The 21,195-nt window shown below is 45.6% G+C and overlaps 1 protein-coding gene across 4 annotated transcripts in view; it reads right to left on the bottom strand.

Annotated features, from left to right (window-relative positions):
* The window catches only part of LOC139373628 (BTG3 associated nuclear protein), a 75,719-nt gene extending 60,960 nt beyond the window's left edge, over positions 1–14,759 (bottom strand). The window contains exons 1-8 of one of the 4 annotated variants that reach the window (XM_071114364.1): positions 13,185–13,256; positions 11,794–11,894; positions 11,653–11,717; positions 4,289–4,367; positions 3,834–3,922; positions 3,299–3,498; positions 2,814–2,915; positions 2,395–2,567 (exon numbers count right to left, since the gene is read on the bottom strand). In XM_071114364.1, the coding sequence (XP_070970465.1) occupies positions 2,395–2,567; positions 2,814–2,915; positions 3,299–3,498; positions 3,834–3,922; positions 4,289–4,358 (634 nt within the window). In that variant the 5' untranslated portion in view covers positions 4,359–4,367; positions 11,653–11,717; positions 11,794–11,894; positions 13,185–13,256. Of the gene's footprint in view, positions 1–2,394; positions 2,568–2,813; positions 2,916–3,298; positions 3,499–3,833; positions 3,923–4,288; positions 4,368–11,652; positions 11,768–11,793; positions 11,895–13,184; positions 13,257–13,291; positions 13,377–14,638 lie in introns of those variants that run through there. The other 3 variants (XM_071114371.1, XM_071114354.1, XM_071114380.1) reach the window with 3 other exon arrangements.
* Between the last annotated feature and the right edge of the window lie 6,436 nt (positions 14,760–21,195).

Raw genomic sequence — 21,195 nt, 5'->3', positions numbered from 1 at the left:
TTATGAGCGTTGTTGTGACATTCTCAAACATTAGCATGACACCTCCATGGAGCATTACAGAGTTCAACAAGGAACCTATCAACCGACTGCCTATTTTAAATCTATATAAAGAGTAGTAACCTGCGAGCTCACTTTGTCTATGGAGAGGTGTGGAGAGGCAGACAGCTGACAGTGACATTGAGAGTAAAATGCAGGGAAGTCGAAGGATCGCACACACACACCCAGGCATGCATGTTTCCTTTTTAAGAAAAACATGGTGCCCTTCGGCTAATGCTGACTAAAACATGATGTCATGGAAACTCACATCTGCAAATGAATGAATGTATGCCAAAATAAATGTATTTGATGCTAACGAAGGAACTCCAAGAAACCACTCAAAACAGCCCAAACAACAATAACAAAAACAACAGCATGCGCTGCAGTCAGAAACCTTTCCTCTCCTCAGGCTTCTCCATGACCATGAAAGCCACTGAGTCCCGACAGAGTGAGACATCATCCTCGAGGACTTCAAAACAGTCCGAGTGAGACAATAGCTACCAAAGATGCCTCACCACAGATGTCTATGCTGGTAATGATTAAAGAGTGAAACATCCCAACACTTCAACACAGCACCATTATACACCAAGACAGGTGGTTGACGTGGATGCAAAGAGTCAATATTTGCAGTGTTGACCCCTTTTCAAGACCTCTGCAAGCCACCCTGGCATGCTGTCAATTAACTTCTGGGCCACATCCTGACTGATGGCAGCCCATTCTTGCATAATCTATGCTTGGAGTTTGTCAGAATTTGTGGGGTTTTGTTTGTCCACCCACCTCTTGAGGATTGACCACAAGTTCTCAAAGGATTGATGTCTGGGGAGTTTCCTGGCCATGGACCCAAATATCGATGTTTTGTTCCCCGAGCCACTTAGTTATCACTTTTGCCTTATGGCAAGGTGCTCCATCATGCTGGAAAAGGCATTGTTCGTCACCAAACTGTTCCTGGATGGTTGGGAGAAGTTGCTCTCAGAGGATGTGTTGGTACCATTCTTTATTCATGGCTGTGTTCTTAGGAAAAATTGTGATTGAGCCCACACCCTTGGCTGAAAAGCAACCCCACACATCCTGGTCTCAGGATGCTTTACCTTTGGCATGACACAGGACTGATGGTAGCGCTCACCTTGTCTTCTCCAGACAAGCTTTTTTTCCGGATGCCCCAAACAATCGGAAAGGGGATTCATCAGAGAAAATGACTTTACCCCAGTCCTCAGCAGTCCAATCCCTGTACCTTTTGCAGAATATCAGTCTGTCCCTGATGTTTTTCCTGGAGAGAAGTAGCTTCTTTGCTGCCCATCCTGACACCAGGCCATCCTCCAAAAGTCTTCTCCTCACTGTGCGTGCAGATGCACTCACAACTGCCTGCTGCAATTCCTGAGCAAGCTCTGTACTGGTGGTGCCCCGATCCCGCAGCTGAATCAACTTTAGGAGACGGTCCTGGCGCTTGCTGGACTTTCTTGGGCGCCCTGAAGCCTTCTTCACAACAATTGAACCGCTCTCCTCGAAGTTCTCGATGATCCGATAAATGGTTGATTTAGGTGCAATCTTATTGGCAGCAATTGCCTGTGAAGCCCATTTTGTGCAAAGCAATGATGACGGCACGTGTTTCCTTGCAGGTAACCATGTTTGACAGAGGAAGAACAACGATTCCAAGCACCACCCTCCTTTTGAAACTTCCAGTCTGTTATTCGAACTCAATCAGCATGACAGCGTGATCTCCAGACTTGTCCTCGTCAACACTCACACCTGTGTTAACGAGAGAATCACTGACATGATGTCAGCTGGTCCTTTTATGGCAGGGCTGAAATGCAGTGGAAATTATTTTGGGGGATTCAGTTCATTTGCATGGCAAAGAGGGACTTTGAAATTAATTGTAATTCATCTGATCACTCATCTTAACATTCTGGAGTATATGTAAATTGCCATCATACAAACTGAGGCAGCAGAATTTGTGAAAATTAATATGTGTCATTCTCAAAACTTTTGGCCACAACTGTACTATTTGCATTAAGCAGGAAGTAGGATTCACATTGATGAACAGTTCAGCAAGTGACTTGTTTCTTTACACTTTTTAAGCCATGTTTGGGACACGCATGTCATTCTCAAAGCAAATCACATTTTATTGGTCACATACACATGGTTAGCAGATGTTAATGCGAGTGTAGCGAAATGCTTGTGCTTCTAGTTCTGACCATACACTAATATCTAACACATAATCTAACAATTTCACAACAACTACCTTATGCACACAAGTGTAAAGGAATGAATAAGAATATGTACATATAAATATATGGATGTGTTTGTGTGTGTGTTTCTTGGTTTCTGTGTATGTGTGCACGTATTCTGACAGGGCCGTACCCTCTGAGTTGAGGGTGATGAGGGTGACGTTCTGGGTGCTCTGGGCGTTGTTGGTCTGGCCGCTGTTGGACACAGAGTCACTGGCCTCTGAACCGCTCTCCTGGTCCTCCTGGCTGTCCTCCGGCGCCGGCACCTTCACGAGGAACGTGTTCTGCCTCCGCCCGCCCACCGTGCTGACGGATCACACACAGGCTGAGTTACAGCCCCGTATCAACACAGGGACGTGAGCCGAGCTCATATGTGTTCCATTGTGTTCTGTGTGAGCCACTAAACTCTGCAGGGTTTAGAGTACCATTGTTTTATGAGGGTTCTGTGTTGAACAAACTTTAGTGGGGATCACAGTTTCATGCACAACAGTGTTTGTTCTATACTCAATTCTACATTCTGCATGATGACAGAAGAAAACAGGTGTCACTCACTTGCTGAGGAGGTTCTCCAGGGAATCTGCCCCTCGAGTTACTGGCTCCTCCTGGCCCTTCGGCCGATCTTGGCTCACTATCACATTGGTCTGTGGAACAACACTGCAGGGGCAGACGGGGAATTCTTCAGTGTCTAATATCTCAACAGGCTCCAGTATCAAATTGTGTTCATGGGAATAGGTGCATTCTACTCTAGCACTCACTTGTAAGAGAATGACTACTACGCCACAACTCCCTAACCCTCAAAGCACCAATCAACCAGTGTCATCATCCCCCAGTGTACCACCCTGATCTCACCCTGACCAGTCCCAGTATTTTATCCCACCACGATCCTCAGTGTTAACCAGGGTCGTGTTCATTAGGCACCAAGCGGAATAAAACGACAGGGAAAGACTACCCAAACTTGTCCAATAACTTGTCTGTTGCAAAATGTGTGCTACGGTGTGCACTAATGAGTATGGGCCCAGGTGCAAACCTCAACTCACCAACGCACTTTATTCCAGGTCTGGGTGGCACCCAGAGGGGAGCCGGCCACCATGGGGACCTGGATGGGCGCCTGGTTCTTGTTGACCACAGCATCCAGCTTCCTCTCCAGGGCCCGGCATGTCGCCTCCACCATCTGCAGCTTAGCCTCCATGTTGTCCAGACGCTGGCAGATCGTCTGGCTAATGGAGTACAACAAGGTCTGGAGAGAGGGAGGGAGAGAGGAAGAGGGAAAGAGGCAGAGGGAAAGAGGCAGAGGGAAAGACAGTTCATTGTGTGTGTCTAAGAAAAGGTGGGTGATACATGTTACACATTGGTGGTTGATGAAGTGAGCTCCCCTTTTACAATGCAGAGCTTAGAGACCTTGTAAAAATCAGTAAAGTAGGCCTTTATAAATGCAAGTTATGCTTTATATTCAGAGGACAAACAAGCTGACATGCTCACATGACTGATTCAGCTTGTAAGTACATACTGAATCCAATCACTCACAGCAAGGTAAGTATACCCACGACCATGATGTAGTGCAGGAGTAACTACCTTTAGAGATGCGTCCTGGGAGCTGTTGTCCACCCTTGGCCTTTTCCTGTCAGGCTTGTCATCACAATCTTCATGATTGTCCAAAACATCTAAAACAAATCCCAAATGCAGTCAAGCACAGTAAAACATACACACGATGATGAAAAAAACTACCAGATGCACTGTTGACGCTTATAAGTAGCTCTTCCAAATCAAGCGATTTAACCAAATGTACACAAATGGTTCGTAGCTACCATGAAGATAAAACAACTTAAGCCAAAAGTAAAGCTGAACCATTAGCCAGTCAGTGGTCCTTTACAATACAGGCAAATTATTGTAAAGAGACAACTTCAGAGGGATGAGCATTACATTTATCTTGAGCCAGCAATTTCCCCCTAATTGTTTTCCTGGTCAGGTCACATGGCCCTAGTTATGGTGATCGGACAGAGCTTTGTGGTCTTTAATAAAGATCTTACCAGTCTGGTCGCCTTGGCCCAAGTCCTCCACTGCTATCTGTACCATCTCTGCCAAATCTTGGTCCGACATCACTCAGACCTGTAAATCCAGAGAGCCACAAAACAACATCATTATTGCAAATAAAAGAGAATTGACATTCTCAGGCTGTTCAACCTCAACATCAGTGAATTTATCACTGACAGTAATAAGCAAACAAAACAAAGGGGCTTGTTTTAAAAGAAAACAAACCACAGGTTGTGCCTTTTGTTTACCTGGACCTCTTGATTCAAGAATGAGTTATTTAACAAGTTTGGCAGACACCACCACTCACTGCATTGACCCCATCTTGCACTGACTCTAAATCACATTCACACAAACGCATAACACACACACATGTTCATAGATGCCGCAGACATACACACAGTAAACATATAGTGTCGCTACCCTGTTCTTCATTTTACTCTTATCATCTATCCTGATGCCTAGTCACTTTACGCTTGCTTATATGTACAGTTGAAGTCGGAAGTTGACCTACACTTAGATTGGAGTCATTAAAACTCCCTTTTCAACCACTCCACACATTTCTTGTTAAAAAACTATAGTTTTGGCAAATCGGTTAGGACATCTACTTTGTGCATGACACAAGTAATTTTTTCAACAATTGTTTACAGACAGATTATTTCACTTATAATTCACTGTATCATAATTCCAGTGGATCAGAAGTTTACATACACTAAGTTGACTGTGCCTTGAAACAGCTTGGAAAATTCCAGAAAATGATGTCATGGCTTTAGAAGCTTCTGATAGGCTAATTGACACCATTTGAGTCAATTGGAGGTGTACCTGTGGATGTATTTCAAGGCCTACATTCAAACACAGTGCCTCTTTGCTTGACATCATGGGAAAATCAAAAGAAATCAGCCAAGATCTCAGGAGAAAAAAAAATGGACCTCCACAAGTCTGGTTCATCCTTGGGAGCAATTTCCAAACGCCTGAAGGTACCACGTTCATCTGTACAAACAATAGTACACAAGTATAAACACCATGGGACCACGCAGCCGTCATACCGCTCAGGAAGGAGACGCGTTCTGTCTCCTAGAGATGTGGTGCGAAAAGTGCAAGGAAGAAGCCACTGCTCCAAAACCGCCATAAAAAAGCCAGACTACGGTTTGCAACTGCACATGGGGACAAATATTGTACTTTTTGGAAAAATGTCCTCTGGTCTGAAGAAAAAACAATCCTTCAGGAGGGACTGGTGCACCTCACAAAATTGATGGCATCATGAGGTAGGAAAATTATGTGGATATTGAAGCAACATCTCAAGACATCAGTCAGGAAGTTAAAGCTTGGTCACCAATGGGTCTTCCAAATGGACAATGACCCCAAGCATACTTCCAAAGTTGTGACAAAATAGCTTAAGGACAACAAAGTCAAGGTATTGGAATGGACATTACAAAGCCCTGACCTCAATCCCATAGAAACTTTGTGAGCAGAACTGAAAAAGCATGTGCGAGCAAGGAGCCTACAAACCTGACTCTGTTACACCAGCTCTGTCAGGAGGAATGGGCCAAAATTCACCCAACTTACCATGGGAAGCATGTGGAAGGATACCCGAAACGTTTGACCCAAATTAAACAATTTAAAGGCAATGCTACCAAATACTGATTGAGTATGTAAACTTCTGACCCACTGGGAATGTGATGAATGAAATAAGAGCTGAAATAAATCATCCTCTACTATTATTCTGACATTTCACATTCTTAAAATAAAGTGATGATCCTAACTGACCTAAGACAGGGAATTGTTACTAGGATTAAATGTCAGGAATTGTGGAAAAACTGGGTTTAAATGTATTTGGCTAAGGTGTAAATAAACTTCCGACTTCAACTGTACATATCTACCTCAAGTACCCCAGCGCATTGATATGTTTCTGGTACACCCTCCATATGGCTTCATTCTTGTGCATTTTATGCTTTGTTGTAATTTTTTTAACTCTGCTCTGTTGGTAAGGGCTTGTAATTAAGAATTTCACTAAAGTGTACACGTGACAATTACAATTTGATTGGGATATGGTATGCATTTGTTTCAATAGTGGTTGGGTCATGTTACTTGGCTGATCGCGCCCTAGCGGACAGTGTGCAGGCTGACACCGATTGCCAGTTGAATGGTGCTTCCTCCGACACATTGGTGTGGCTGGCTTCCGGGTTAAGCAGGCGGGTGTTAAGGAACGCCGTTAGGCGGGTAATGTTTTTGCCTCTCCTGAGCCCATTGGGTAGTTGCAGCATTGAGACAATATCAAAGGTTCGGACACACCTATTCATTCAAAGGTTCTTTATTTGGACTTTTCTACATTGTAGAATAATACTGAAGACATCAAAACTATTAAATAACAAACATGGAATCATGTAGAAACCACAGTGTTAAAGAAATCAAAATATATTTTTGATTCTTTGCACACTTGGCATTCTCTCAACCAGCTTCATGAGGAATGCTTTTCCAACAGTCTTAAAGGAATTCACACATTTGCTCAGCACTTGTTGGCTGCTTTTCCTTCACTCTGCGGTCTAACTCATCCCTAACCATTTCAATTGGGTAGAGGTCAGGTGAATGTAGATTTTTTTCCCCCCACCTTTATTTAACCAGGTAGGCTAGTTGAGAACAAGTTCTCATTTACAACTGCGACCTGGCTAAGATAAAGCATAGCAGTGTGAACAGACAACAACACAAAGATACACATGGAGTAAACAATAAACAAGTCAATAAAGAAAAAAAAGAGTCTATATACAGTGTGTGCAAAAGGCATGAGGAGGTAGGCGAATAATTACAATTTAGCAGATTAACACTGGAGTGATAAATGATCAGATGGTCATGTGCAGGTAGTGGTGGTGTGCAAAAGTGTGCAAAAGAGCAGAAAAGTAAATAAATAAAAACAGTATGGGGATAGGTAGGTAAATTGGATAGGTAGGATTGGTAGGTACAGTGCCTTGCGAAAGTATTATGCCCCCTTGAACTTTGCGACCTTTTGCCACATTTCAGGCTTCAAACATAAAGATATAAAACTGTATTTTTTGGTGAAGAATCAACAACAAGTGGGACACAATCATGAAGTGGAACGACATTTATTGGATATTTCAAACTTTTTTAACAAATCAAAAACTGAAAAATTGGGCGTGCAAAATTATTCAGCCCCCTTAAGTTAATACTTTGTAGCGCCACCTTTTGCTGCGATTACAGTTGTAAGTCGCTTGGGGTATGTCTCTATCAGTTTTGCACATCGAGAGACTGAATTTTTTTCACATTCCTCCTTGCAAAACAGCTCGAGCTCAGTGAGGTTGGATGGAGAGCATTTGTGAACAGCAGTTTTCAGTTCTTTCCACAGATTCTCGATTGGATTCAGGTCTGGACTTTGACTTGGCCATTCTAACACCTGGATATGTTTATTTTTGAACCATTCCATTGTAGATTTTGATTTATGTTTTGGATCATTGTCTTGTTGGAAGACAAATCTCCGTCCCAGTCTCAGGTCTTTTGCAGACTCCATCGGGTTTTCTTCCAGAATGGTCCTGTATTTGGCTCCATCCATCTTCCCATCAATTTTAACCATCTTCCCTGTCCCTGCTGAAGAAAAGCAGGCCCAAACCATGATGCTGCCACCACCATGTTTGACAGTGGGGATGGTGTGTTCAGCTGTGTTGCTTTTACGCCAAACATAACATTTTGCATTGTTGCCAAAAAGTTCAATTTTGGTTTCATCTGACCAGAGCACCTTCTTCCACATGTTTGGTGTGTCTTCCAGGTGGCTTGTGGCAAACTTTAAACGACACTTTTTATGGATATCTTTAAGAAATGGCTTTCTTCTTGCCACTCTTCCATAAAGGCCAGATTTGTGCAATATACAACTGATTGTTGTCCAATGGACAGAGTCTCCCACCTCAGCTGCAGATCTCTGCAGTTCATCCAGAGTGATCATGGGCCTCTTGGCTGCATCTCTGATCAGTCTTCTCCTTGTATGAGCTGAAAGTTTAGAGGGACGGCCAGGTCTTGGTAGATTTGCAGTGGTCTGATACTCTTTCCATTTCAATATTATCGCTTGCACAGTGCTCCTTGGGATGTTTAAAGCTTGGGAAATCTTTCTGTATCCAAATCCGGCTTTAAACTTCTTCACAACAGTATCTCGGACCTGCCTGGTGTGTTCCTTGTTCTTCATGATGCTCTCTGCGCTTTTAACGGACCTCTGAGACTATCACAGTGCAGGTGCATTTATACGGAGACTTGATTACACACAGGTGGATTGTATTTATCATCATTAGTCATTTAGGTCAACATTGGATCATTCAGAGATCCTCACTGAACTTCTGGAGAGAGTTTGCTGCACTGAAAGTAAAGGGACTGAATAATTTTGCACGGCCAATTTTTCAGTTTTTGATTTGTTAAAAAAGTTTGAAATATCCAATAAATGTCGTTCCACTTCATGATTGTGTCCCACTTGTTGTTGATTCTTCACAAAAAAATACTGTTTTATATCTTTATGTTTGAAGCCTGAAATGTGGCAAAAGGTCACACAGTTCAAGGGGGCCGAATACTTTCGCAAGGCACTGTAAATAGGTAGGTAAATTGGGTGGGCTATTTACCGATGGACTATGTACAGCTGTTCAGAGAGCAGATGTTTAAAGTTGGTGAGGGAGATAAAAGTCTCCAACTTCAATGATTTTTGCAATTCGTTCCAGTCACAGGCAGCAGAGAACTGGAAGGAAAGGCGGCCAAATGAGGTGTTGGCTTTAGGGATGATCAGTGAGATATACCTGCTGGAGCGCGTGCTACGGGTGGGTGTTGCCATCGTGACCAGTGAACTGAGATAAGGCGGAGCTTTACCTAGCATGGACTTGTAGATGACCTGTAGCCAGTGGGTCTGGCGACGAATATGTAGCGAGGGCCAGCCGACTAGAGCATACAGGTCGCAGTGGTGGGTGGTATAAGGTGCTTTAGTAACAAAGCGGATGGCACTGTGATAAACTGCATCCAGTTTGCTGAGTAGAGTATTGGAAGCTATTTTGTAGATGACATCGCCGAAGTCGAGGATCGGTAGGATAGTCAGTTTTACTAGGGTAAGTTTGGCGGCGTGAGCGAAGGAGGCTTTAGAAATAGGAAGCCGAAATAGAAAGCCGATTCTAGATTTGATTTTGGATTGGAGATGTTTGATACGAGTCTGGAAGGAGAGTTTACAGTCTAGCCAGACACCTAGGTACTTATAGATGTCCACATATTCTAGGTCGGAACCATCCAGGGTGGTGATGCTAGTCAGGCGTGCGGGTGCAGGCAGCGAATGGTTGAAAAGCATGCATTTGGTTTGACTAGCGTTTAAGAGCAGTTGGAGGCCACGGAAGGATTGTTGTATGGCATTGAAGCTCGTTTGGAGGTTAGATAGCAGTGTCCAAAGAAGGGCCAGAAGTATACAGAATGGTGTCGTCTGTGTAGAGGTGGATCAGGGAATCGCCCGCCGCAAGAGCAACATCATCGATGATATACAGAGAAAAGAGTCGGCCCGAGAATTGAACCCTGTGGCACCCCCATAGAGACTGCCAGAGGACCGGACAACATGCCCTCCGATTTGACACACTGAACTCTGTCTGCAAAGTAGTTGGTGAACCAGGCAAGGCAGTCATTAGAAAAACCTAGGCTACTGAGTCTGCCGATAAGAATATTGTGATTGACAGTCGAAAGCCTTGGCCAGGTCGATGAAGACGGCTGCACAGTACTGTCTTTTATCGATGGCGGTTATGATACCGTTTAGTACCTTGAGCGTGGCTGAGGTGCACCCGTGACCGGCTCGGAAACCAGATTGCACAGCGGAGAAGGTACGGTGTGAATCGAGATGGTCAGTGATCTGTTTGTTGACTTGGCTTTCGAAGACCTTAGATAGGCAGGGCAGGATGGATATAGGTCTGTAACAGTTTGGGTCCAGGGTGTCTCCCCTTTTGAAGAGGGGGATGACCGCGGCAGCTTTCCAGTCCTTGGGGATCTCAGACGATATGAAAGAGAGGTTGAACAGGCTGGTAATAGGGGTTGCGACAATGGCGGCGGATAGTTTCAGAAATAGAGGGTCCAGATTGTCACGACCAGCTGATTTGTACGGGTCCAGGTTTTGCAGCTCTTTCAGAACATCTGCTATCTGGATTTGGGTACAGGATAAGCTGGGGAGTCTTGGGCGAGTAGCTGCGGGAGGGGTGGAGCTGTTGGCCGAGGTTGGAGTAGCCAGGAGGAAGGCATGGCCAGCCGTTGAGAAATGCTTGTTGAAGTTTTCGATTATTATGGATTTATCGGTGGTGACCATGTTACCTAGTCCAGCTGGGAGGAGGTGCTCTTGTTCTCCATGGACTTACAGTGTCCCAGAATTTTTTGGAGTTAGAGCTACAGGATGCAAATTTCTGCTTGAAAAAGCTGGCCTTTGCTTTCCTGACTGACTGCGTGTATTGGTTCCTGACTTCCCTGAACAGTTGCATATCACTGGGACTATTCGATGCTATTGCAGTCCGCCACAGAATGGTCGAGGGCAGTCAGGTCTGGAGTGAACCAGGGGCTATATCTGTTCTTAGTTCTGCATTTTTTTGAACAGAGCATGCTTATCTAAGATGGTGAGGAAGTTACTTTTAAAGCATGACCAGGCATCCTCAACTGACGGGATGAGGTCAATATCCTTCCAGGATACCCGGGCCAGGTCGATTAGAAAGGCCTGCTTGCAGAAGTGTTTTAGGGAGCTGTTTTATGATGCCAGGTCATCTGATGCAGCACTCCATCAGTCTCCCTCTTGGTCAAAACCACTTACACAGCCTGGTGGTGTGTTTTGGGTCATTGTCCTGCTGTAAAACTAATGATAGTCCCACTAAGCGCAAGCCAGATGGGATGGAGTATTGCTGCATAATACTGTGGTAGCCATGCTGGTTAAGTGTGCCTTGAATTCCAAATAAATCACTGAGTGTCACTAGCAAAGCACCCCCACACCTCTTCCTCCATGCCTCACAGTGGGAACCACACATGCGGGGATCATCCGTTCACCTACTATGCGTCTCAAAGACACGGTGGTTGGAACTACAAATTGAGGCAAATTGTTAATTTAAATGCATTCCAGGTGACTACCTCATGAAGCTGGTTGAGAGAATGCCAAGAGTATGCAACGCTGTCAAGGCTACGGGTGGCTATTTGTTTAACACGTTATTGGTTACTACATGACTCCATACGTGTTATTTCATAGTTTACAATGTAGAAAATAGTAAAAAATGGAATGAGTGGGTGTGTGTGTCCAAACTTTTGACTGGTACTGTATACATGGTGATAGATCCACCTTGACCTCTGACATGCTAGAAGAAATGTTTGCCATATTGCTTACACCTGTTCAACCCTCTCAAATCTCCAGAAGTGTCCAGAGGGTAGGGGGTGTTTCTGGATAGGGCCCTGGAAACGAAGACAATTGAGAAATAACCTTTTCTTTTCTCCGCTCTGTTCACTGTGTGCTGGGGTGAAGTTTTACCTGAGTGGGTCTGAGTCATTGGACACATAATTGTATTTACTATTTATAAGCTACTCAATCGTGTTGGCTTCTTGTTGAGCAAGATTCCTAATGTGGGGCATCTGGAAAGGAGAGGAAGTTACTTTATACTACTGAGAATGATGTACCCTATGGTTCCTTGAAATAAACATATTTGAAAAGTTCAGTTTGCACATTAATTGCTCTTCTTTCACAGTTCCACAGATGTTTAACTAGTTGAATATACTGGAGAACAGTTCAGTGAGTGCATGTGTCATGGTCTAACTTTGCCTGCTAATCGTGGGATATTGTGTAGTGCCTAGTGGCACAAAAAGTCAACCACAACCTCAATTAAAATAGGTTTGTGGATTTTGGTGAATGGGTATAAAAATAAATTACTTTATTCATTAATAATTTAAACTGAGTAATGGTCATTATCATGTTGACAATATCAACATAACTATAAATGACAGGCACTCAAATTATTTCTGAACTTGATCAAACGAACAAATGGACCAGAGGCTCCAGACAACGAGCTGTTCATGTACATTAACTAGATCATGGTTGAAGACAATGTTAGCTAGAAAGCTAACTTTTAAGACAAAGTTGCAGATACAAGTATTATAGGTCTTCTTGATATTGATTATTAGCCATCTAAAACGGGACTCCTTAAAAACACGCCACTTCGACAGATCTACGACCGGATGTTACTTTTTCGTTACAGGTTATAATTTACAGTTGGTTTGGAGAACATATGCAGCAGGTTAGGATAATTAGGTTAGATTATGGTTAGTTAAGGGGTTCGCGAAAAAGCTCTCCTAACCTGTAACGGAAAGTCACTTCCGGTCGTAGCAGTATCGAAGTGGCGTGTTTTAAGAGTCCCGCCTTGTCCTAAATCATGATTGTCTACCATAGCATGTAACGTTAGCTAGCTTGTGACCTGTACATTCACTCGCTGAGAAGTCTCATTTATATTCTAGATAGGCCTAGATTAGTCAATACATTGTGATGTACTGTAGTTGCTATTGGTTCTTAGATAAGTTGTTCTTAGATAAAATGTTAATTGGAAACCATTCTGAGGAGTCAGCAGGCGTGCGCTACGTTGCTAGTTAGCTGGGCTAGTATCTGTGCAGAGTAAATAGGGAAACACATCGCTGACATATCTTCCAGAACAGGCTACAAATTCAGTCGCAGATAGCAGTGTAGTTAAATGTGATGTATCCGGGCAAAACCATTGCCATTCCATCAGGTTAACTAGCTTGCGCACATTAGCGAGTTGTAGACGGAATAGCTGCAGCGTGCTACTAGCCAGAAGACACAATCGCGCAATGGTAGCTAGCTAGGCCTCAATGTCCGTCCGTGGCAGCGGAATAGATGTATGTTGCAGTTGGTACCATATTAATAGTCCTGTGAAATAACATTTTGAATGCGGGTTGAAAGCACCCAGTATCTTCACTTCTGGCTCACGAGATATGTACGGTGTTAGATTGGGTTATATTACCGTGTGAATGATGAATTCTCGTGTTGTTTGTAGGGATTCCGATAACGGCGTCCTTCCTCGCGAGAGAAAAAGGCTGAACGTAGGCTCGCTTCCTCGACTTCTTTTTTTCGGGGGGGGTCGCAACCAACTGACATGTGCATACAACGCCACCTACTGTACAGGAGTGTGAGGCCGATCACGACCAATCTATACCACTATATTCTCTTAACTAACCCTGATTTTCTAACAAAAATGTAATAATTACCTACAAACTTAACTACTCCCATCACCCCCACCCAAAATATCACCCATTCCCCATTCCTGTCCAACCTCTCTGACCCTGTGAACAACCTCAATCTTTCTACATCATACATTTCACAAAATAATAACATATTCTTGGTTGCACCTCCTATCCACTGCAATCCAACAATTATCGCAACCATTTCTGTTGAATATACAGATATATAATTTGTCAGTCTCTTGCATAGATTAACATTAACACCTGGTCCTGTCTTTCCAGTTATGGGATCCTTTAAACCATCTGTATACACTGCAAGTCAAGAATAAAACAGATGACTAATATATTGATCCACTATTGTTCCTACACAGTGGCGATTTTAGCATGTAAATCTTGGTGCCAGCAAAGCCACTTGCATGCCAGCAAAGCCACTACACAACACTAAACAATACATTAATTGCACATTAATTGCCCACAAACTGTTAGGGACTACATAAAGCTGTCCCAACAGAAGAGTCTAAACAGCAGTCCCAACACCTTACCACTGCTACACCTGGCTCTCAGCAGAGCCTTGTCTGGCAGTGAAATAGTTCATTCAGCCTCATATACTGCCTTCTAAAAAAACATAGCTGATATGGCTGACAAGCTTAAAAGAATGTGGTTTCTACTGACAACTGAGATGTACAAAATTTGGCATAAGGGGACGACAAGCAGATAAGAGTGTCACGCTGTAAAATGATAGGTGACAGGCGTTATATATATATATATAACACAGGGATGTAACCCAAACAAAAGAGCAAGATGTAAACCTCTAAATAATACGGGACGAGACACGTCATAACAAGTGTACAATAACACGTAGCACGAAAGCCGATACAACAGAGCACAGGTACTCACAAGACCAACGGACATGGGACAATAATCGACAAGGACAATGGGGAACAGAGGGCACATATACAGTATACACATACTAATCAGGGGGAATGGGAAGCAGGTGTCCGTAATGAGACAAGACAGTCCAGGGTCGATGGTATTGAAACCAATTCAGTGACGCCTAGAAGGCCGGTGAAATAGACCTCAGGAGCTGGTGAATGGAATGAGCAGCAGTTACGGGGGATCCGTGACAGTACCTCCTCCTGACGCGCTGCACCAGCAGTGGGACGACACCTGCCTCGGGGACAACCACAGGGACGCGGTGCGGGTCGGTCAGGGCACCAACTGTGAAAATCCCTGGTCAGGGAAGCATCCAGGACGTCCATCGCAGGAACCCAGCAACGCTCCTCTGGGCCATACCTCTCCCAGTCGATGAGGTACTGGATACACCACGCCCCGATGCCTCAAATCCAGGACTTCACAGACCGAGTACACACACCGAGGCACCACTGGTCTGAGGAGAGACACATGAAAAGTCGGGTTAATGCAGTAATCAGCAGGGAGTTGCAAACAGTACGTTACCTCATTAACCCTCCTCAGGACTTTAAACGGCCCCACAAACAGTGGGCTCAGCTTCGGGCAGGGCAGGCGGAGGGGCAAGTTCCAGGTAGAGAGACAGACCCGGTCGCCTGGAGAGGAAACAGGCGCCTCACTGCGGTGGTGTTCGGCCTGTTCCTTGTGCTGACGCACGGCCCGCTGGAGACAAGTGTGCGCAGCGTTCCAGGTCTCCTCAGCGCACCGAAAACATTCGGCAGGGGCCTCAGTCTGGCTCCAATACCAAGGTACCAGGGTCGGCTGATTTTAATTTTTTTTTATTTAACCTTTATTTAACCAGGTAGGCTAGTTGAGAACAAGTTCTCATTTACAACTGCAACCTGGCCAAGATAAAGCAAAGCAGGGCGACACAAACAACAACACAGAGTTACACATGGAATAAACAAGCGTACAGTCAATAACACAGAAAAAAAAGAAAGTCTATATACAGTGTGTGCAAATGGCGTGAGGAGGCAATAAATAGACCATGGTAGCGGAGTAATTACAATTGAGTATATTAACACTGGAGTGATAGATGAGCAGATGATGATGTGCAAGTAGTAATACTGGTGTGCAAAAGAGCAGAAAAGTAAACAAAACAATATAGGGATAAGGTAGGTAGATTGGGTGGGTATTTACAGATGGGCTATGTACAGCTGCAGCGATCGGTTAGCTGCTTGATGTTTGAAGTTAGTGAGGGAAATATAAGTCTCTAGCTTCAGCGATTATTGCAATTTGTTCCAGTCATTGGCAGCAGAGAACTGTAAGGAAAGGTGGCCAAAGGAGGTGTTGGCTTTGGGGATGACCAGTGAGATATACCTGCTGGAGCGAGTGCTATGGGTGGGTGTTGTTATCATGACCAGTGAGCTGAGATAATGCAGAGCTTTACCTAGCAAAGACTTATAGATGACCTGGAGCCAGTGGGTCTGGCAACGTATATTTAGCGAGGGCCAGCCGACTAGAGCATACAGGTCGCAGTGGTGGGTGGTATAAGGGGCTTTGGTAACAAAACGGATGGCACTGTGATAGACTGCATTCAGTTTGCTGAGTAGAGTATTGTAAACTATTTTGTAAATTACATCGCCGAAGTCGAGGATCTGTAGGATAGTCAGTTTTACGAGGGTATGTTTGGCGACTGAGTGAAGGAGGCTTTGTTTTGCGAAATAGGAAGCCAATTCTAAATTTGATTTTGTATTGGAGATGTTTATTATGAGTCTGGAAGGAGAGTTACCGTCTAGCCAGACACCTAGGTATTTGTAGTTGTGTCACGACTTCCGCCGAAGTTGGTCCCACTCCTTGTTCGGGCAGCATTCGGTGGTCGACGTCACCGGTCTTTTAGCCATCGCCGCTCCACCTTTCAATTTTCCATTTGTTTTGTTTTGTTTTCCACACACCTGGTTTACATCTCCTCATGACTACTATGTGTATTTAGCCCTCTGTTTCCTCCATGTCTGTGTGGGGTATTGTTTATTGTCTAGGTCGGCATGCTTCCGGATGGGTTGCGCCGGGTTTTATTTGTACCCGTGATTTGTGGCAACTGGTACTTTGTACTTGGTTGTTGTACTTTGTGCTGCCTCACTCGTTCTTTTGGGCATTTGTTTTTGTGACGCGGTTGTGTTCTGTTCTTACTATTGCCTCAGTAAAGCACTTCTTTGTCCACTCATCTCTGCTCTCCTGCGCCTTCCATGCACCAGCTACACCCACCGTATGACAGAATACCCCACCTCGATGGAGTCAGCAGGAGCAGGTGCCCCTGTTATAGGGGTAGGGGAGCGTGTCCAGGGGCACGCAGCGATGCTCCACCATCTCGGCGCCGCCATTGACCGTGTCGTCCAAACAATGGACCGCTGGGAGAGACAGGGAGTCCCTCCAGCACCCCCACCAGCACAACAGGGGCCTCCACTACTCGCTCCCCCTGCACCCGGTTCCAGTGGGATTCGTCCCACCCTCCCCAGGGAGTGCGATGGGACGGCTGCCCACTGCCAGGGTTTCCTGTAGCAATTGGAGTTGTACCTGGCGACCGTCCACCCAGCTCCCTCAGGCCGTGAGAGGGTGTCCGCCCTCGTCTCGTGCCTCTCGGGGAAAGCCCTGGAGTGGGCCATTGCCGTGTGGGTGGAAGGCGGTGCTGGACCACTTCGAGGAGTTGGGATATGGCCTGCAGGGACACCACCCTCACATTTGACCAGCTGGTGGACCTGTCCATCCGACTGGATAACCTGCTGGCCACCCGCGGATGTCCAGATCGGGCTCTGTTGGTTCGATCCTCCAGCACCAACGCTCCGATACCTATGGAGCTGGGAGGTGCTGCGTGTAGGGAGGCCGGAGGAGGGGCCTTCGCCTGCATCATCTGTGGCCTCAGAGGTCACACTGCCAGCCGGTGTCGAGTTGGTTCCTCTGGGGGTCGAGGCAGCAGACAGGGCACTCTAGCTTCATCCCAGGTGAGCTGGCACCATTCTCACCAAGAGCCCTCTGTTGCACACCAGTTTTTTGCATGTAATTGTTCCTGAGTTTTCCCCTCATTCCCAGCATAAGGCGCTAGTCGATTCAGGCGCGGCTGGGAATTTTATAGACAGAGCATTCGCTCATAGTTTAGGGATCCCCATTGTTCTAGTGACTGTTCCCTTCCCAGTTCACACTCTAGATAGCCGACCCTTAGGGTCCGGGTTTATTAGGGAGGCCACCGCTCCCCTGGGTATGGTGACACAGGGGGGTCACAAGGAGAGAATCAGTCTCTTCCTCATTGACTCTCCTGCGTTTCCCGTGGTGCTAGGCCTTCCCTGGTTAGCCTGTCATGACCCCACTGTCTCATGGTAGCGGAGGGCTCTTACAGGGTGGTCGCGTGAGTGCTCGGGGAGGTGTTTAGGGGTTTCCGTTGGTGCCTTGGTCCAGACCAGGTCTCCACCGTGAGCATTCCCCCCTGAATATTCCGATTTGGTTCAAGTAAGACAACTTGTCCACATATTCTAGGTCAGAACTGTCCAGACTAGTAATGCTAGTCAGGCGGGCAGGCGGGTGTGGGCAGCGAACGGTGGAAAAGCATGCATTTGGTTTTACTCGCGTTTAAGAGCAGTTGGAGGCCACAGAAGGAGTGTTGTATGGCATTGAAGCTCGTTTGGAGGTTAGTTAACACAGTGTTCAAAGAAGGGCCAGATGTATACAGAATGGTGTCGTTTGCGTAGAGGTGGATCAGGGAATCACCCGCAGCAAGAGCAACATCGTTGATATATACAGAGAAAAGAGTCTGCCCGAGAATTTAACCTTGTGGTACCCCCATAGAGACTGCCAGAGGTCGGGACAACAGGCCCTCCGATTTGACACACTGAACTCTGTCTGAGAAGTAGTTAGTGAACCAGAAGAGGCAGTCATTTGAGAAACCAAGGCTATTGAGTCTGCTGATAAGAATACGGTGATTGACAGAGTCGAAAGCCTTGGCCAGGTCGATGAAGACGGCTGCACAGTACTGTCTTTTATCGATGGCGGTTATGATATCGTTTAGTACCTTGAGCGTGGCTGACGTGCACCCGTGACCAGCTCGGAAACCGTGACCAGCGGAGAAGGTACGGTGGGAATCGAAATGCTCAGTGATCTGTTTATTAACTTGGCTTTTGAATGCTTTAGAAAGGCAGGGCAGGATGGATATAGGTCTATAACAATTTGGGTCTAGAGTGTCACCCCCTTTGACGAGTGGGATGACCGAGGCAGCTTTCCAATCTTTAGGGATCTCGGACAATACGCAAGAGAGGTTGAACAGACTGGTAATAGGGGTTGCAAAAATGGCAGCGGATAATTTTAGAAAGAGAGGGTCCAGATTGTCTAGCCCAGCTGATTTGTACGGGTCCAGGTTTTGCAGCTCTTTCAGAACATCTGCTATCTGCATTTGGGTGAAGGAGAAGCTGGGAGGCTTGGGCAAGTCGCTGCGGGGGGTGCGGAGCTATTGGCCGGGGTTGGGGTAGCCAGGAGGAAAGCATGGCCAGCCGTAGAGAAATGTTTATTGAAATTCTCGATTATCGTGGATTCATCGGTGGTGACAGTGTTACCTAGCCTCAGTGCAGTGGGCAGCTTGGAGGAGGTGCTCTAATTCTCCATGGACTTTACAATGTCCCAAAACATTTTGGAGTTAGAGCTACAGGTTGCAAATTTCTGTTTGAAAAAGCTATTCTTTGCTTTCCTGACTGACTCCATGTATTGGTTCTAAACTTCCCTGAAAAGTTGCATATTGCGGGGACTATTCAATGCTAATGCAGTCCACCACAGGATGTTTTTGTGCTGGTCGGGGGGAGTCAGGTCTGGAGTTAACCAAGGGCTGTATCTGTTCTTAGTTCTACATTCTTTGAAAGGGGCATGCTTATTTAAGATGGTGAGGAAATTACTTTTAAAGAACGACCAGGCATCCTCGACTGACAATACCCCAACACGATACCCCAACGCGCACTGGAAAGGAGTGAGGTTAGTGTAGGAGTGGCAGAGGGAATTCTGCGAGTAGTAAGCCCAAGGTAGAAAATCCACCCTGGTCGGTCCTGACAGTAACACCTCAGAAACCTGCCCACTTCCTGATTGACCCTCTCCACCTGCCCATTAGCTTGAGGACGGTACACAGAGGTGAGATTGACTGTGACCCTCCAGGCGTTCCATGAACACTTTCCGTACGCGTGAGGTGAAGATGGCCACGGTCTGACACAATGTCAGTCTGACGGGAGCCCAGGCAAAGGAGGCGACAAGCATTGGAAAACCGGTTCACAACAACGAGAACGATTGTGTTCCCCTGGGAGGGGGGAATGTCAGTGACAAAGTCCACCGAGAGGGGAGACCAGGGTCATTGTGAAATCGGCAGGGGAAGGAGCATTCCATAAGGGTGGTGTTCTGGGTGTCTTTGACTGTGCCCAGATGGAGCAGGAAGAGAGGTAAACCCGGGCGTCCCTGGCTTTCCGTCAATAGAAATGTAATAAAAAAATAATTGTGCCGTCTGGTTTAATATAAGGAGTTTGAAATGATTTATACTTTTACTCAAGTATGACAATTTAGTAATTTTTCCACCACTGGATGTGGCTGGGGGTTAAAGCATTTATTTCAGATTACCCATCAATTTAGATAATTGTGTCTGGGTAAGCATCATCTAAAATGTATAAAATATTTTTTTCTGGACACTTTGTTTACCTGGAATTTTTACTTATTGTAGGCTACCACCACTTTTAGTATTAATCTTTACTACACTACTCACATGATCTCGTGTGAATCTTTAAATATAACTGTGAAGGACCTCGGCGTTACTCTGGACCCGGATCTCTCTTTTCACGAACATATCAAGACTGTTTCAAGGACAGCTTTTTTACATCTACGTAACATTGCAAAAATCAGAAACTTTCTATCCAAAAATTATGCAGAAAAATTAATCCATGCTTTTGTTAATTCTAGGTTAGACTACTGCAATGCTCTACTTTCCGACTACCCGGATAAAGCACGAAATAAACTTCAGTTAGTGCTAAATACGGCTGCTAGAATCCTGACTAGAACAAAGTTTGATCATATTTCTCCAGTGCTAGCCTCCCTACACTGGCTTCCTGTTAAGGCAAGGGCTGATTTCAAGGTTTTACTGCTAACCTACAAAGCATTACATGGGCTTGCTCCTACCTATCTTTACGATTTGGTCCTGCCGTACATACCTACACGTACGCTACGGTCACAAGACGCAGGCCTCCTAATTGTCCCTAGAATTTCATTTCTAAGCAAACAGCTGGATTCAGGGCTTTCTCCTATAGAGCTACATTTTTATGGAATGGTCTGCCTACCCATGTGAGAGACGCAGACTCGTTCTCAACCTTTAAGTCCTTACCGAAGACTCATCTCTTCAGTGGGTCATATAATTGAGTGTAGTCTGGCCCAGGAGTGTGAAGGTGAACGGAAAGGCTCTGGAGCAACAAACCGCCCTTGCTGTCTCTGCCTGGCTGGTTCCCCTCTCTCCACTGGGATTCTCTGCCTCTAACCCTATTACAGGGGCTGAGTCACTGGCTTACTGGTGCTCTTCGATGCCGTCCCTAGGAGGGGTGCGTTTCTTGAGTGGGTTGAGTTGCTGACGTGGTCTTCCTGTCTGGGTTGGCGCCCCCCTTGGGTTGTACCGTGGCGAAGATCTTTGTGGGCTACACTCGGCCTTGTCTCAGGATGGTAAGTTGGTGGTTGAAGATATATCTAGTGGTGTGGGGGCTGTGCTTTGGCAAAGTGGGTG

Source organism: Oncorhynchus clarkii, chromosome 2 (genome assembly GCF_045791955.1).
Source record: "Oncorhynchus clarkii lewisi isolate Uvic-CL-2024 chromosome 2, UVic_Ocla_1.0, whole genome shotgun sequence".
Taxonomy (NCBI): domain Eukaryota; kingdom Metazoa; phylum Chordata; class Actinopteri; order Salmoniformes; family Salmonidae; genus Oncorhynchus; species Oncorhynchus clarkii.
The sequence above is the reverse complement of the archived record's forward strand: the minus strand, read 5'-3'. Positions and strand labels throughout refer to the sequence as shown.